This window comes from Ranitomeya imitator, chromosome 6 (assembly GCF_032444005.1).
Source record: "Ranitomeya imitator isolate aRanImi1 chromosome 6, aRanImi1.pri, whole genome shotgun sequence".
Lineage (NCBI taxonomy): Eukaryota > Metazoa > Chordata > Amphibia > Anura > Dendrobatidae > Ranitomeya > Ranitomeya imitator.
Window position 1 is genome coordinate 90,908,906 of NC_091287.1, and position 18,116 is coordinate 90,927,021.

The following is an 18,116-nucleotide window of genomic DNA, read 5'->3' on the forward strand; positions in this document are numbered from 1 at the left end:
TCTCTCGCATCACGTCCCGGCACTGCCTCTGGAACTCGGGGCCGGAGTGTGCTGCTGCATAAAAATACATGCAACCACACGCTCCGGTCCCAAGTGCCGGCAGCTGTGCCGGGATTTCATAGGAGAGACTTGCGCGAATTTCTCGTATTGAACTCGCAAGTGTGACCCCGGCCTTGCAGTGTTGTTTCCCTGCAAAATCATGCATCCATTAATAAACTATTTAAACACCACACCTGTTAGCAATCAATCTATTTATCAGCTCAGTTTTCATCTGCACTGCAAGCTTTGTGGCCTTACCCTTATTATTATCTTTATGGTTCATTTACATGGGCCGATATCATGTAAATAACAAATCTTGCTTGACTATATTCAAGTTGTTCGATGCTTGTATGCTCATTAGTGATGAGCGAGTGTACTCGTTGCTTGGGTTTTCCCGAGCACGCTCGGGTGGTCTCCGAGTATTTTTTAGTGCTCGGAGATTAAGTTTTCATCGCCTCTGCAGCATGATTTACAGCTATTAGCCAGCTTGATTACATGTGGGGATTCCCTAGCAACCAGGCAACCCCCACATGTACTCAGCCTGGCTAAGAGCTGTAAATCATTCAGCTGCCCTGATGAAAACTAAATCTCCGAACACTAACAAATACTCGGAGGTCACCTGAACGTGCTCTGTAAAACCCGAGCAACGAGTATACTCGTTCATCACTACCGCTCATCTATTTACCCAGGTTGATGAGCAATTATGGAGCCAGATCTATCGCTAATATAAGGTAATCATGTTGTTCCCCTGTATACTACATGTACAGCAGCATGGTGGCCAGGTACGGACTGGGACTAAAATTCAGCCCTGGCATTTGCAATCACACAGGCCCATGTTGTCCCATTTCCAAGCAACAGATGGGGATATATTATTAACATTATCGTGGATGGAGGAAAGCAAGATTTACAAGACCAATATTTCTAATGATACTTGTGGCCTGCTGGGGTAAGTGACGGAGTCAGCGACTTTGTGCTCCATCACAACTGTTAACAGTATGGGAGTCTTGAGAACACTGTTTCTGCTAACAACATAGCAGACAAGGCAGCCCATGACCAGACAGGCCCTTCTGGCATTTGCCAGAATTGCCCAATGGCCAGTCTGGCCCTGATGGTGGCTTAGTAGTTATCACTGCAGCCTTGCAGTGCTGTAGTTCTGAGTTCAAATCTCTCCAAGGACAACATCTGCAAGGAGTCTAGAAGTTCTCCCTGTGCTAACGTGGGCTTCTTCCAGGTTCTCCAGTTTCTTCCCACAAGCCAAAGACACACTGAAAGGGAATCTAGATTGTGAGCCCCTGTAGGAACAGTGATGATAATGTCTGTAAAGAGCTGCTGAATATGGTAGTGCCATATAAGTAAAGCACTATAATAATGTTATCGAAAGCACATCACCTGCTTATATGGGGCAATTGCTGCCAATAAAAATCATTTTTATGGATGAAAATCAAATCACCTGAGGATCAAATGATATATATGTTTACATTGACAGATAATCCGGAACTGACTTTCCTACAAAAGTTTGTTCACTGCAAAAGAAGGGGGGAAAAAAAGCATTTTTGCTCTGAAACATGGCTGGTAATAAAACTTTAGAAAACTTTAATGCTAGTAATTGTCACCACTCTATCATCTAAGTCCATATATTGGCTACACATACATTAATTGGAATCACTGATCCAAACCGCAATGTAGAAAGTGCCTATGTAGCAGACATGAAATGAATGTACATTATTGTGGAGTGCTGAGGATATCATGTCCATATGCCTGCACCCTCTGCTATTATTTGCATCTGGTCAATCATAATGAAACAATACTGGGCAATCAATACCCTCCTGATGGCCGGGCTCATGCTGTTAGTCGGCAACGCAGAGCTTCGAATGAACAGAAAATCATGGATGAGAGAATTATGAAGATATGTTTGTCATTATTAAGCTAGAGCTAATGCATCTCTCAGATGTAATAGACACATGAATGTATATATACTCTATAGATACTAGGCGGATAAAGTCTGCTCTAATGACTTTCAAGTTATCAAATGTGATTACAGTAACATCACAGCAATAAATTAGAGCGGGTCACATTAAGACCACTTTAATCTCAAGTAGTAAATAGGTGAAAGTCCCTGGAAGACGGTGCACAAGCCGCGATAAAGATCCGGGAATCCGGGATGTGTATGACTAGTTCTGGGCAGTGATCCTCGCACTTATTGAATCTTTCCTAATCTAAAATGCCACTGCACACCACCTTCCCTGGGCCTGACCGGCCATAGAGAGCCTCCCAAATGAATCATACAGCTAGGCAAGGCAGACATATGCTGCTCACGGGTCACAACCTTCATACGCCGCAGACATAAGATATCTTGTAATTGTGCTAGGCCCTGAGGTTACTATTAAAGCTTCTGAGCCACTCAAGCATTTCCTTCTGCAAGTGCTGTTGGAATGGATTTAGGAAAGCAGTGGTCCTACAGACATGGGAATCGAGGTCCTACCTCTCGTGTCATTGCTACTTACACAGGCACCATTTTAGCGACTAAAGTCATTTTGTAAACATGATGGTAAGGTTTTTTTCTTGTTCATATAACAATCTTTAAATATTATGGCTAAAATTGGTAAATACTTTCTAGTTCTAACAGCAAAATTCACATTAATTACTACTGATAGGCTGCAAATTCTTGAAGTACAGGTCTATAACGTGTCTTCCACTGGGACAAAAATGTGTACCTGAACTCTTAGATATATCATTATTGTTTTTCTGGAACAGTGTTCCAAATTTCAAGATTTCTAAGATGACATAACTATATCTACAGTCTTCATTAAGGAAAGTGTCTACTGTATGTATATATATATATATATATATATATATACATATATATATATACTAGATGGTAGCCCGATTCCAACGCAACGGGTATTCTAGAATATGTATGCGTAGTGTATAGCACAGCCCACGTAGTATATTGCACGGCCCACGTAGTACATTGCGCAGCCCACGTAGTATATTGCGCAGCCCACGTAGTATATTGCGCAGCCCACGTTGTATATTGCGCAGCCCACATTGTATATTGCACAGCCCACGTTGTATGTTGCGCAGCCTACGTAGTATATTGCGCAGCCCACGTTGTATATTGCGCAGTCCACGTTGTATATTGCCCAGCCCACGTAGTATATTGCGCAGCCCACGTAGTATATTGCGCAGCCCATGTTGTATATTGCGCAGCCCACGTAGTATATTGCCCAGCCCACGTAGTATATTGCACAGCCCACGCAGTCTATAGCAATGTGGGCACCATATCCCTGTTAAAAAAAAAGAATTAAAATAAAAAATAGTGATATACTCACCCTCTGTTGGACCCCGAATTGAAGCGGTTACCGACGCTCCTCGCGCGCTCCGGTCTGAAGAGTGCATTGCAGTCTCGCGAGATGATGACGTAGCGGTCTCGCGAGACCGCACTTCATCGTCGCGCGAGACCGCAATGCATGGAGCGGTCACCGGGGCGTCGCGAGGAGCGTCGGCAACCGCTTCGATCCGGGGGCCAACGGAGGGTGAGAATATAACTATTTTTTTTTTTTTTTTTTTTTTTTACATTAGGTCTTTTTACTATTCATGCTGCATAGGCAGCATGAATAGTAAAAAGTTGGTCACACAGGGTTAATGGCAGCGTTAACCGAGTGCGTTACACCGTGGTCAACGCTGCCATTATCCCTGTGTGAGCGCTGACTGGAGAGGAGTATGCGGGCGCCAGGCACTGACTGCAGGGAGGAAGGAGCAACCATTTTCTTCCGGACTGTGCCCGTCGCTGATTGGTCGCGGCCAAACAGCCACGACCAATCAGCGACTTGGATTTCCATAACAGACAGAGGCCGCGACCAATGAATATCCGTGACAGAAAGACAGACAGAAGGACAGAAAGACAGACGGAAATGATACTGTATATACAGTATATATATTTGTATAGTGACCAGCAAGTGTGGAAAATCAGGGGTTCGGCACTGCTTCCAAACACTGTGTACAACAGCAATAAAAAAAGTACAGATTCAGCAGCTAATAAACCCCCATATTTTGGGGACAAAATGGGACACTCCTCACTGCATGTTAAATTAAGCCACATTTTCAGCTTCAAACAGAGTTAGTGAGGACATAGTGACTGATAGCCATTTCGCATGTCAGTCATGCTTCCTCTGATCCTGAATAATACAATAATCTAAAATATGTGTGTATATATATATATATATACTGCTCAAAAAAATAAAGGGAACACTAAAATCCCACATCCTAGATATCACTTAATGAAATATTCCAGTTGTAAATCTTTATTCATTACATAGTGGAATGTGTTGAGAACAATAAAACCTAAAAATGATCAATGTAAATCACAACTAATATCCCAAGAAGGTCTGGAGTTGGAATGATGCTTAAAATTAAAGTGGAAAATGAAGTTACAGGCTGATCCAACTTCAGCGGAAATGCCTCCAGACAAGGAAATGATGCTCAGTAGTGTGTGTGTGGCCTCCACGTGCCTGTATGACCTCCCTACAATGACTGGGCATGCTCCTGATGAGACGGCAGATGGTCTCCTGAGGGATCTCCTCCCAGATCTGGACTAAAGCATCCGCCAACTCCTAGACAGTCTGTGGTACAACGTAACAGTGGATGATGCGAGACATGATGTCCCAGATGTGTTCAATCGGATTCAGGTCTGGGGAACGGGCGGGCCAATCGATAGCTTCAATGAATTCATCTTGCAGGAACTGATGACACCCTCCAGCCACATGAGGTCTGGCATGGCACAAACATGCACACACCTTAGTGTGTCCTGTGTCATTTTATAACCTTAATACTGCCACCAAGTGATTTGATAACTGCATGACATGCTAAAGCATTTCTATATGTAGGGCAATAGAAGGGGACATTTCTATATAAAGGGCAATAGAGGGGGACATTTCAATATGTAGAGCAATAGAGGGGGACATTTTTATATGTAGAGCAATAGAGGGGGACATTTCTATATGTAGAGCAGTAGAGGGGGACATTTCCATATGTAGGGAAATAGAGGGGGACATTTCTATATGCAGGGCAATAGAGGGGGACATTTCTATATGTAGGGCAATAGAGGGGGACATTTCTGTATGTAGAGCAATAGAGGGGGACATTTCTGTATGTAGGGCAATAGAGGGGGACATTTCTATATGTAGGGCAATAGAAGGGGACATTTCTATATGTAAAGCAATAGAGGGGGACATTTCTATATGTAGGGCAATAGAAGGGGACATTTCTATATGTAAAGCAATAGAGGGGGACATTTCTATATGTAGGGCAATAGAGGGGGACATTTCTATATCTAGAGCAATAGAGGGGGACATTTCTATATGTAGGGCAATAGAGGGGGACATTTCTATATGTAGGGCAATAGAGGGGGACATTTCTATATGTAGGGCAATAGAGGAGGACATTTCTATATGTAGAGCAATAGAGGGGGGTTTTGCTCTGCTGCTCCTGCTTCATCAACCTCTAGCTGGCCAGTCCTGCTGCATTAGCCACTCATAATGAAGCTCTGTACAGGGATGTGATGTGGGTGGTACGGTAGGACAGGGAAGGGTGGAACTTTGCTCACCAACTTCTGTGCACATTGGTTCCAACTGCATTCTGCGCCCACACCAAATCACTGTACAGCATTATAGGCACTAGCAAGCACAATGGGGTCCAAGCATAGCGACCTCAATGTCATGGGTTTCTGTGCCCAAACATGCAGGGAGTGGAGGACGCTTCTCGGATCAGTGGCTCCTGTGCCAAGCTGATCCTCCTGCTTTCTGCTCAGTACGGATTTTTGGACCAAAAACAACAAGATTAAAAATGGGGATACATTTTAAAATGTTTATCATAAATACCATCACAGGCTTTTTTTTATTTTGTAGATTGTGAGCCCTTGTGGGCAGGGTCCTCACTCCTACTGTACCAGTTGTGACTTGTATTGTTTAAGATTATTGTTCTTGTTTTATTATGTATACCCCTCCTCACATGTAAAGTGCCATGGAATAAATGGTGCTATAATCTAATATATAATTGCCTAGAATACTACTTCCTGCAATTTGTGCCAACTTCCTGTCCGGAGCTAATGTCCGGAGCTAATGTCCGGAGATAAGTGACGTCAACAGTGTCCAGTGTCTGATTGGTTGCCGCCTGCTGCGAGCGACCAATCAGAAATGTGCCGTACTGTGACACACTCCGCCCGCCATTTTGGTGTGATTTTTGAATTTTTACCTCACAGCAAGTTTCTACTGCGTGAAGCGGGCCCAGTGACGTTGCTCTTCAAGCTCCTGCCGAATTTCGACAAAAAAATGATAATACCATTTACCAAAACTATATATATTTAGTTGTGAAGTGGTTCAGTGACATTTTCACACCAATTTTGAACTTTTGTTTGGTGTTTTCTCCATATACTGCCTATTATTCACTGACTGTTATACTGAGAGACTGCCGTTTATTAACCTCTTCTTTGCCACATTGGGTATATTGCTCTATTATTTGCCACATAAGGACATTGTCCATTATTGCCCTGCAATTTCTTAAATAACAAGAATTGTCAAGAGCTGGTGAGTGCAGCCATTTTTTGTTCTTTCTTACTATTATTTATTAATTGTATTATTCTTACATTTGAATAAATAAAGTATATATGGATTCTAGACTCCCGATTCTTTAGAATCGGGCTGCCATCTAGTAATAAATAATAATATTGTAACAACAAAGAATATAAATATGGATATGTATAGGGCAGCACGGTGGCTCAGTGGTTAGCGTTGTGGCTTTGCAGTGCTGGTGTCCTGGGTTCATACCCCAACAAGAAGTTTGTATGTTCTTCCCATGTTTGCGTGGGTTTCCTCTAGGTTCTACAGTTTCCTCCCACTCCCCAAATACATACTGATAGGGAATTTAGAATTTAGATTGTCCCAATGGGTACGATGATGTCTGTAAAGCGCTGTGGAATGTGATGGCGCTATGGAAGTCATATAAATAAATATGTTTTGAAAACAATTTCTAGAAACAAAAGTTGCTGGTTCTATAGGTAGGACCCACAATGATCATACAGGTATGTCACATCCTGTGTATATGTCATAAATGTATGGGATAGGAAGATGATTTTAAATTACAGTGAAATCATTTTTCGGTGTGACCACCCTTTGCCTTCAAAACAATATCGAAGCATGAATTCTCCTAGGTAACACTTGTACACAGTTTTATTATTATTATTATTATTATACATTTTTATAGCGCCATTTATTCCATGGCGCTTTACATGTGAAAAGGGGGCTAAATATAGACATATACATTAAACATGAGCAAAAAACAAGGCACTAACAGGTACAGAAGGAGGGAGGACCCTGCCCGTGAGGGCTCACAGTATGCAGGCTATAGGTGAGGATACATTAGGAGAGGGTAGAGCTGGTTGGGTGGTGGTTCAGTAGGTTGAGGATCACTATAGGCTGTAGGCTTGTCGGAAGAGGTGGGTCTTCAGGTTCTTTTTGAAGGTTTCTATGGTAGGCGAGAGTCTTATGTGTTGTGGTAGAGAGTTCCAGAGTATGGGGGAAGCACGGGAGAAGTCTTGGATGCGGTTGTGGGAAGAAGAGATGAGAGGGGAGTAGAGAAGGAGGTCTTGGGAGGATCGGAGGTCGCGTGTAGGTAAGTACCAGGAGACCATGTTGCAGATGTATGGAGGAGACAGGTTGTGGATGGCTTTATATGTCATAGTAAGGGTTTTGAACTGGAGTCTCTGGGTGATAAGAATCCAGTGAAGGGCTTGGCATAGAGCAGAGGCTGGGGAATAGTGGGGAGACAGGTAGATTAGTCGGGCAGCAGAGTGTAGGATGGATTGGAGTGGTGCCAGAGTGCTACATGGGAGGCCAGAGAGTAGGAGGTTGCAGTAGTCAAGGTGGGAGATGATAAGGGCGTGCACTAATGTTTTTGTGGTGTAGTGGTCAAGGAATGCCAGGATCCGGGAAATATTTTTGAGTTTGAGACAGCAGGAGGAGGCAAAGGCTTAGACATGTGGCTTGAAAGAGAGGACAGAGTCGAGGATCACCCCGAGGCATCGAGCGTGTGGGACTGGGGAAAGTAAGCAGCCATTGACATTGATGGATAGGTCTGGTGGAGGGGTAGAGTGAGATGGGGAAAGGTGATGAATTCTGTTTTGTCCATGTTCAGTTTTAGAAAGCGAGCAGAAAAGAAGGCCGAGATAGCAGACAGACAGTGTGGGATTTTGGTAAGTAAGTCGAGGGAGGGCTTTTTGAGGATGGGTGTGGGCATGTTTGAAGGATGAGGGGAAGACACCTGTTGTGAGTGACAGGTTGAAGAGGTGTGCTAGGGTTGGGATGAAGACCGTGGCAAGGATAGGGATGAGGTGGGACGAGAGCGGGTCAAGCGTGCAAGTGGTGAGGTGTGATCTTGACAGGAGGGTGGAGAGTTTTTGAAAGATCTCGGCTGGAAGGTTGTTCCAAACATCTTTGGAGAACTAACCCCAGACCATCTGTGGATGGAGGCTTACACAAATACTTCTGTCTCTTCGTTTAATCCAAGACAGACTCGATGATAATATCTGCTGCACTAAGTTTACTTGGACAACTATTGTGTAAAAGGTCATCACTGTTGAACACTGGATGTCACCAATGCTGAGAAATACAAGCAGATGGTTATCCATCAAGCATTACTGTCAGTGAAGCACCTGATTTGCTACAAATTTGTTCCTCACAGAACAGTGACCTGAAACAAACAGTCAATGTCACTAAAGGGGTTGTCCACTACTAGGAAAACACCTTCTTGATCTAAATGTTTTCCCAGATAAAATAAGCCTTATACTCACCTCCCGTGCTGGCACTGTTCCTGCGGGGTTGGCACTCGTGTTTCTGGGGCTCCCATAAGGTTGTCACCTGAGCTCTGCGCCAAATTACAGCAGGCATCACTGTCTCCGCCTTCATATGAACTGAACATGAACAGGAAGTCCGGGATGCGTCTGCTCTCTCACTTCCTCTTCATGTTCAATCCGTATGAAGGTAAAGACAGTGACACCCGTTCTGATTGGGCTCCAGACTCATGTGTCATAGCCAGTGCACGAAAGCCCCAGGAATGTGAGTGCCGACACCGTTAAAACGGCACCAGCACAAGAGGTGAGTCAAGAGTGGGGTATAAGAAGGGGTTGTCCAAGTAGTGGACAACTTCTTTAAGTTCTGTTTTCAGTGCAATGAAGAAAAAGAAGTCCGGGTAGTGATTATATGCCCCCAACAAAGCCCTGATCTCAACATTATCTGGTCTGTCTGGGATTACATGAAGAGTCAGAAAGATTTGTGCAAGTCTTCATCCACAGAAGATCTATGGTTAGTTCTCCAAGATGTTGGGAACAACCTCCCTGCAGAGTACTATCCAAAGTTGTGCAAATGTACCAGAAGAATTGATGCTGTTTTGAAGGCAAAGGATGGTCACAGTAAATATCGATTTAATTTGGATTTCTCTCTTGTTATTATGTTGCATGTATAAGGTTTTACCCCATAATGCATCCACCACATACTCTTGACAACCATGACAACTTGTGGACATTAATAAATGCATGGTTTACAATAAGACGTGCAAACTTTTGTGCTTATTCACCCCCGCAGGTGGATGTGACATCACTAACAATTGAGCTAGCATGTGATCGCGCATCAGTAACAGTACCATAGCAACATAGTAACATAGTTATTAAGGTTGAAAGAAGACTTTAAGTCCATCTAGTTCAACCCATAGCCTAACCTAACATGCCCTAACATGTTGATCCAGAGGAAGGCAAAAAAAAACCCATGTGGCAAATAATAAGCTCCACTTTGGGGAAAAAAATTTCCTTCCCGACTCCACATACGGCAATCAGACTAGTTCCCTGGATCAACGCCCTATCAGGGAATCTAGTATATATAACCTGTAACATTATACTTTTCAAGAAAGGCATCCAGTCCCCTCTTAAATTTAAGTAATGAATCACTCATTACAACATCATACGGCAGAGAGTTCCATAGTCTCACTGCTCTTACAGTAAAGAATCCGCGTCTGTTATTATGCCTAAACCTTCTTTCCTCCAGACGTAGAGGAAGCCCCCTTGTCCCTGTCTCAGGTCTATGATTAAAAAGATCATCAGAAAGGTCTTTGTACTGTCCCCTGATATATTTATACATTAACATAAGATCACCCCTTATTCTTCATTTTTCCAAACTAAATAGCCCCAAGTGTAATAACCTATCTTGGTATTGCAGACCCCCCAGTCTTCTGATAACCTTGGTCGCTCTTCTCTGCACCCGCTCTAGTTCAGCTATGTCTTTCTTATACACCGGAGACCAGAACTGTGCACAGTATTCTAAGTGTGGTCGAACTAGTGACTTGTATAGAGGTAAAATTATGTTCTCCTCATGAGCATCTATGCCTCTTTTAATGCATCCCATTATTTTATTTGCCTTTGTAGCAGCTGCCTGACACTGGCCACTAAATGTGAGTTTGTCATCCACCCATAGAGTACAGTAGGATCAGTAATATAGCAAACCGGATATTGTAAAGAAATCTCTAATAAAAATCTTTTTCACAGTCCAACTGCCATAGCAGTTTATGTAGACATAACACAAATAAACGAATATCTATAACAATCATAATTTCTACTGCATGTGAAACACGTGATGAGGTTATCGATGCCTTTCTTCCAAAGGAATTTCAACAATCCCCTTAAAATCTCAAAATATATTCTATTCATACTTGACTCATATGATTAAGGAAAATCAATATGGGTTCAGATTAGTATTTTTATGTTTCGCTTTTCTCACTTATAGAGGACCTGCTGCTGCATCTTTTCTTATAATTTAACAATGCACATTATTCTGTTATTCCTTCTAGAAACAAATTAATAAATTGACAATCAAGTGTAAATAGGGTGTGCCCTGCATTATCTGACACTATTAGCACTGACTGCACCCTGCCAAGTTCCCTCCCTTTGCATGAGGGAAAGGCAATGTCCAGCCATAAAGTTATTTTTGTATTGCCAGGGGAAATAATAGAGGGACATCACCAGTTCCAAAGTTATCAAGTGGATAGGAGGTAAAATGTAAAACTGGGGAGCAACCACAAAAAAGTTTATGGAGTTCTGCTGCTTGTACCCCATAAACAGTTTCCTGCCGGTAACAGCTGATTAGAGGGGGGGGGAGGTAGGGGTGTAGGGAGTCGGACCCCCACAGATCTGATTTTGATAACCTATCCTAAGAATAAGCTTTGGGTAACATTACACTTATTTATTCTCTCCTTGTATGCAGATTTATGTTGTACTTTTTATAATGACTGCGGGCCAGAGAGCAGGTCTGCACTTAATAAAGTTACCGACTGATTAATTTAGATCTTAGTTGTCCATAGAAATTATAATAGACATTAAAACTGCAGCCAGTAGAGACCTCAGAAATGTTTAGTCTCTCCTCGCTGGCAGAGTGACAGTCATGGAGTTATACTGTTAGTCTAACGTTCTGTAATTCTGTAGAATAGAGAGCATTAATACAAAGTAACAGGTTTATAAACTATGTGCTGACTACAGAGATAGAAGAACAAACTCCTAAAATCTGGCATATTTAGTCTTCTACGCGCTTTACAAAAAGTGAAATGAAACCCAGTTAATTACAACAATTACTGTACAGTTTGATTTTATTTTAAACGGAATTGCTATAATCTGACATCCAATAATCGAAAATGTATGACAATGTAGCACAGTACTAAAATACATTAATTGGTCGGTTTATTATGAGGAGTTACTTATTGTTTGGGGTCCCAACAGTGGGACATCCACAGATCACAAAACAAAGGCTCTCAAGTTTAGGCGGAGTAGTGGTTGAGCATGTGTTATGGACTGGTCCACTAGGGGTAGTACATAGCGTAGTTAGGGAAAGACAAGAATTCGGAACACTGAGCAGCAATGTAGTTTTGAGGAGCAGCACGCAGCGTAGTCAGGGATAGCCAAGAAGTTGGTACAAGGAGCAGCAATGTAGTTTCTTGAGGATAAACAGCAGGTGAAAGGAAGCTTGACTAGAGTCTGGTAGCTCAAATACCTCACAAGGAAGGGAGTGCAATGCTAGGTTAAAATAGGGTGTTCAATCAGGGTGGAGGCAATCAGGAACTCAGGGTGGAGACAGTCAGGAACAACACTGGTTCAAGTACATGGGTTAGCATGGAACTGTACAGCGAGCTGAATAGCTCAGAGAGAAGAGCTGCCGCCTGGTGCACAAGAGGTGCTGGGTTCAAGTCCTGACAGCATGTGAATTACAGCTCCATACAAAGTCTTACCTCCCCACATACACTAAACCAGTTTCATCTGAACCCTTGATATTGACAGGATATGGGGGCCACAGGCAACTGATTGTTGGGGGAGTTAAAGATCAACCATCCCTGATTCCTGACTGACGATTGTTTTTGTTCTTCCGAAGTTAAGCCACTACCAGACGTCTCTCTCATGAAGAACAAAGATGCTGTCAGATGAAGGAGCAGTCCTGTTTACATTACAAGCAGCCAAGATGGCTGCTGACCATATGAACTTATATGTATGGTGGGGTTTGGAGACTGGTGGTCATGGACATTATTCATATTGAAGTGGTAGGATGAATGAACCATGACTCCATTAAAAAAGGGGTTTTAAGGCATCTGGGGGGTCGAATTGGTGGGACAAGCAGTAATTAGTTATTTATCACCTATCCTGTGAATACTTGTGGTACCATTTTACGCCCAGTCATCTGGGACAGGTTCACCAACATTGAGGGACTTTTATACGTAGTGTAATTTTTTTTCTTTAATCACTATATTTTGTTAGAATACAGCTGCATTCACACTGCTCAGTATGCACCACTATACACACAGATATTAGCGCGAACTATAAATTCCAATAGCCTCTAAGGGAATATAAATCAAACACTTCTCCGCCACTGACAGTAATGAAAGGAGCCCATGCATATTTTGGTGCTGCCAGCCAAATGACTCCACTTGACTATGTGTGCAGTCATTTCGCACACACTGTGCCCTGTACACTTCTGCTGTTTAGCCTGAGCCAAATCAGTGATGTAGATGCAATTGTTCTTATTGTTTCATTAGTCTTTGTTCATACAATAACCGGATGTGTACAGTATATACTATGAGAAGGTGTGAAATATAGCTGCAAAACCATAAACCTTAGAAGCGTCACTAGCTTTACTACAAGGCACAAATATGGGCTGCAATCAGAGTTCCAAATTTGAAAATATATTTTTTATATAAACTCAGCGCCCATGACATATGCATGCTTGAATTATTCTAACAGTGCCTATTCACATAATTAAATGGAATCTAACAATACAATTTTACTAAAAAAAAGCTAATGATATTTCTGTATAGATTGTAAAAAATTCAGCTTTGAAGCTACATGCAAATTAGTCTGAAAGTGCATTTGGGGCGTGTCAGATGCATCAACCCGCCTCCAATGTGTTTCAGGTTAATTTGCATGTGGCTTCACAGATTGATCTACCTTCTGTGTTGGGAAAGACCTTAATAGTATAATGCAATGTACATTAAATTTGCACATTCCTTTGTCAACCTTTAAACACTTCCAGAAACACATCTTTTAAAACCATCTGACTTTAAGATTTAGTTTTGTCATCCAAAAAATCTTGGATGCTGGTACAAATATTTGGGAAAGTTATTAAAAGGCAGCAGGGTTCTGGCATTTGTGAGAAGCCATAGAGATGGCTAAGTGGGAAAGGGCTGAACTGGATGATGCAATTTTAACCTCTACATGGATATGTATCGGAGGGGGGGACGTAGCGGCCAGACTGAAGCCTGGTGTTACCTAACTGCATCCTGGCCATCTGAGGATTTACCACTGATCATAAGCAAATACATCACGTAATTAAAAACCATTGCAGCAAGCGAGAGATAAATACAGGGCGAGTCAAAAGGACATTTCTTTTTCTTTTTAAGAGATGAAACTTCCCAGAAGGTGAAGGATCTAGTTAGAATTCTGCACGTTGCGGTCTGTAACTTTATTACTATTGACAGGGCGGCTGCGGCCAGCTTTATTGATAAGGTGCAATAATAGGAGTCCCTGGATGTCTAGGGCCATTCCATTATGGAAACCCTTGTCCTATGAAAGCCCTTTTCCTTCTATTGTATGGAAGTTTATAAACGGCCCTTTAATGACTGTATAAAGATTTTTATACCAATAATACATATATCTCCGAGTGTAATCATGTTCTGCTATTTGTTCCTTATCCCTTAGCCTGAAATGGTTGTGAAAATGGTAATAAAAAAAAAAGAAAGAATGCAAAATGCAAGTTGTGTCCTCATAGGTGCAGTTTCTATTTCAGCAGGCTGTAAACCTATTTCATTGCGAATACTCAGCCCATAAAAAGAAAGATTTTCGGGACCTAATTTTAACCCCATATGTGCTGACTGAACGATTCTACGATTTTACTATATATAATTGAATTTATCGTTCTAAATCCTTACGACCAAAACGTATTCAACGTCGCCTAATCCAGGTCTATTTTCGAGTTATTATAGATGGTGCACATGAATAGAAATATAATAAAATTCTGATACCTTTAATAGGAGGGCGGATATTGAAATCTGTCATTTAGATGTCATATAACCTACACGTCAATAAACGAAACAGGATCCCTATTCCAAAATCAATGATCTCCCCTCTATTATGTGAAGCACCTTTCATACAATTGATATTAATGAGAAGACAGGACTATAGAATCGCCATTACTTGTACTGACAAATTGGTGACCACTTTAGCCTCTCATTGAAATTCCATTAATCTTCAGCATCAAGGTCCAATGTACAAATCTACATTTCTTCCCGGAGCCTGAGACTCGCGCACAATAACCTGCGTGTGAACTTGGTTTGATGCTATTTTGCTATGAATCAGCATAAAACACAATCTACGTAAGATATATTTGTGATATGTAATTACATTATTTGTATGCAACTGACTGTAGATTTCTGTCCTTCTGCTCAGCACCATGTAAAACCAATCACGTTACGCCCAGACGGTGATAATTGCCGCCAGCAATCAAGTCCAGGCATCAGTGATCTGAAGTGTGCTGCTCGGATTTCATTAGAAGATATAACTTATTTGACTTTCCTACAGTACCTAATAATCCATAAAGAAACCAAAACACATATGGCTTCGGGGAATAACTAGAAAATTAGGTGGCCATTGGGGAACCGCATGAACTTTTGAACCAGAGGAACAGTGAGGGAGAAATATTAAGCAGAACGAGAGCTTCCTAATGCATATAGAAATATAGGGATGTGACCTTTTGGGTACCTTGAAAATTACATTAGCATTATCAAAAATACTTATCATGTTTAGCGCTCATAATCTATCAGTTTAGATACTTTTCTTGGTTCGAAACCACAAAGAAGAAAGTCAAAAGGACAAAATAACAATAAGATTTAATAACAGACCTCGCCGTGACCTGGGCTAATTTGGTTTCGCTCATTGTGAAGATTCTGTCTGGTAGAGTTTAATAGAGAATTGTGTGACAGCTGAAAAATGTATTAGAAAAAAAAATATATATATTTTTTTTAATTTCTGGTTTAAAATTTTAAAACTGAAGCTGCATGTGTTTTTAAAATGAATCGAGTTTAATAATGCATTTTGTAGAAAAAAAAACTGCAAAAATTGGGCAGTGAAGGGAAAGAGACGTGATGTAAGGCCGGGGCTCGTTCGGGCCATTGTACCCGTGTTTAACTATTTGTATTCCAGATGCAACACTCAGACCTCCTGGAGGTTTCTTTTTTTTTTTAACAGCTCGACTGAACTTACAAAATCGATGATCAATATGGCGCCGTACGTTCAGTTCACATTCGGAGTCTGAATGGTTAAGCGAAAGCACAATACGACCCTAATGGGCGATTCCGGTGATAGATGTGTGAACTGGGCATACGGCCGCCTTTGCGGGAGCCAGCTCTATATACCTTTTGAACTTAATATTTTTTTAATCTGCTCGTAAAAAAAAATCTGAATTCGCATTAAATCAGCGGATTTTACGGTCATTATTACGGACTTATCGTCGAATGATATTGTTCATTCGATCAACGTATATTAAGTCGCGGCCTTATCTAAATCTAATAAGCGAGCATTTAGGGAGCCGTTTTCAGTTAGTTACTGATGAATACTCCAGGAAAGCAAAATACTGCTTCATTTTCTAGAGACGGTAAATTATATTTGGGCAGGAGAAGATGGAATATAATAACTGCTCCTATATATAGGGGTAAAGATGACAAAATCTGTTTCCCTGAATGGCCGAGCACAGTATTTATTACACGTGCATGCAGCTCACTTATCCCTGTTCTGCAATAGACATAATTTTATACCCCCATAAAGGCAATTTATGTATCCAACGGGAATGATCTGGATAACATAAAACCTTGAGTGCTGTGTTGCAGGAAGCATATTTTAGTTTGGCAATTGTACTTCGAGACAGAGTGGCCCTGCCTGATCATCATATCATGTCACCAAGCATTACTCAATCACAACTTTATAACCAACTTCTAATGCTTTCACTCGCTGCATGTAATTAAATCGCAGGAGACTACATACAATGCCCATGGAAGTTATCGGAAAATATCATTTGCTAACTTTTCCTAAACGGTTCTTTATATGCAGCATCATCAATTATTGCTGTTAAGAAAAAAAATAAAATGTTAGCATAACGGCAGGGTAGGAGGAACGTATTCTCTGCCATTGTCTCCGACTTCTGAATCCCGTAGAAGCAAGTGTTGCTTTTATTTTATTTTTTTTTTTAACCCTACTAAAATAATAGTTTATAATACACTATTTGCATTTAGTATGTCGGTGTTGAAAATTATAGCTCTTCCAATTAGAAAAAAGATTTTTTTAAAAACATTAGAATCATACCAGTGTTTAAAATAAAAAAAATGTAAAAATGAAGCCTGTAAAAACAGCCCATAAAATAAATAAATTCAAAATAACATTATAATAATAGAAATGTCATAAAAATGCATATTCCAATGGATTTAAAAAAAACTAATAGAAAATGGGAAAACAATAGAATTTTTAATAGTTTGTTTTCTGTTGTTTCAGATATATAAAACAAGGTTTATATAGAACTAAAAAAGTGTTAAGATCATTGCATATCTATTATAGCTTTTATTCATCCGGAATAACGACTTTGGAATACATATAAATTAATAAAACTATTGCGATTGACTTTTTAAAAAACCTGAAAGAATTTCAGAATTTTTTTTTATGATTTTGATGAATAAAATATGGGAAGGGAAATGGTATGTGGAAGCCAAAAAATAAACAAATAACATGATGTTAATAGACAGCTGTTTAAAAAAAACCTGTTGCAGTAAAATAAAATCAATTTTGTTTAAAGAACCACTAGAGGGAGCTCCTCAGTTCTTAAAAGATTCAGAGAAAAGGCAAACACCCATGGGTGCAGTAGCCCTATACTATTTTTGCATCTATCTATGAAGTTCTGTAATTCAATTTCTAGTGTCTCATTACGCACACTTATAGGAGAGAGAAGTATATTGTAAAGTAAACAGAAGCATACCGTCAGAGGGCAGCTCCTCGTCCCTATCTCGATCTGAGGCAAGAGAAGATGTGTCAGGGAGGCGAGGAAACCCATCCGACTCTTCCACATCCTCTGAGTCTCCTAGAGGGAAAGAAAAAAAAAATGTCAGCTTGTATAATAAGTTCAGAGAGAAATCTGGCATCTGCTTAGTCATTTTTATCCCATAACTATTAATAGGCACAATAAAAGGTGCAAATATTTGTTTGATATAAAATATTAAAAGGATGAAGAGGAATTATTTTTTACATTTTACCAAACAATAATGTAAAATTTTTAAAAAAAGTAAAATCTTACTTTTAAAATAATTTACAATCAACTTAATACAAAAGGATCTTGTATTTGCTGCTCGCTAGTAATATTAGAATAACATTCATTTTAATAACAATTATTACAATATGGCTAATCATATTAATATAATCATATATATACAGTATATATATATATATATATATATATATATAT

General features: G+C 40.6%; 1 protein-coding gene across 1 annotated transcript in view; it reads right to left on the bottom strand.

Annotated features, from left to right (window-relative positions):
- SKAP2 (src kinase associated phosphoprotein 2) overlaps nucleotides 1-18,116 on the bottom strand; it is a 324,806-nt gene that overhangs the window by 215,278 nt on the left and 91,412 nt on the right. Inside the window, exon 4 of the mRNA XM_069729895.1 lies at nucleotides 17,634-17,735. Within this exon, the coding sequence (XP_069585996.1) occupies nucleotides 17,634-17,735 (102 nt within the window). The remainder of the gene's footprint in view (nucleotides 1-17,633; nucleotides 17,736-18,116) is intronic.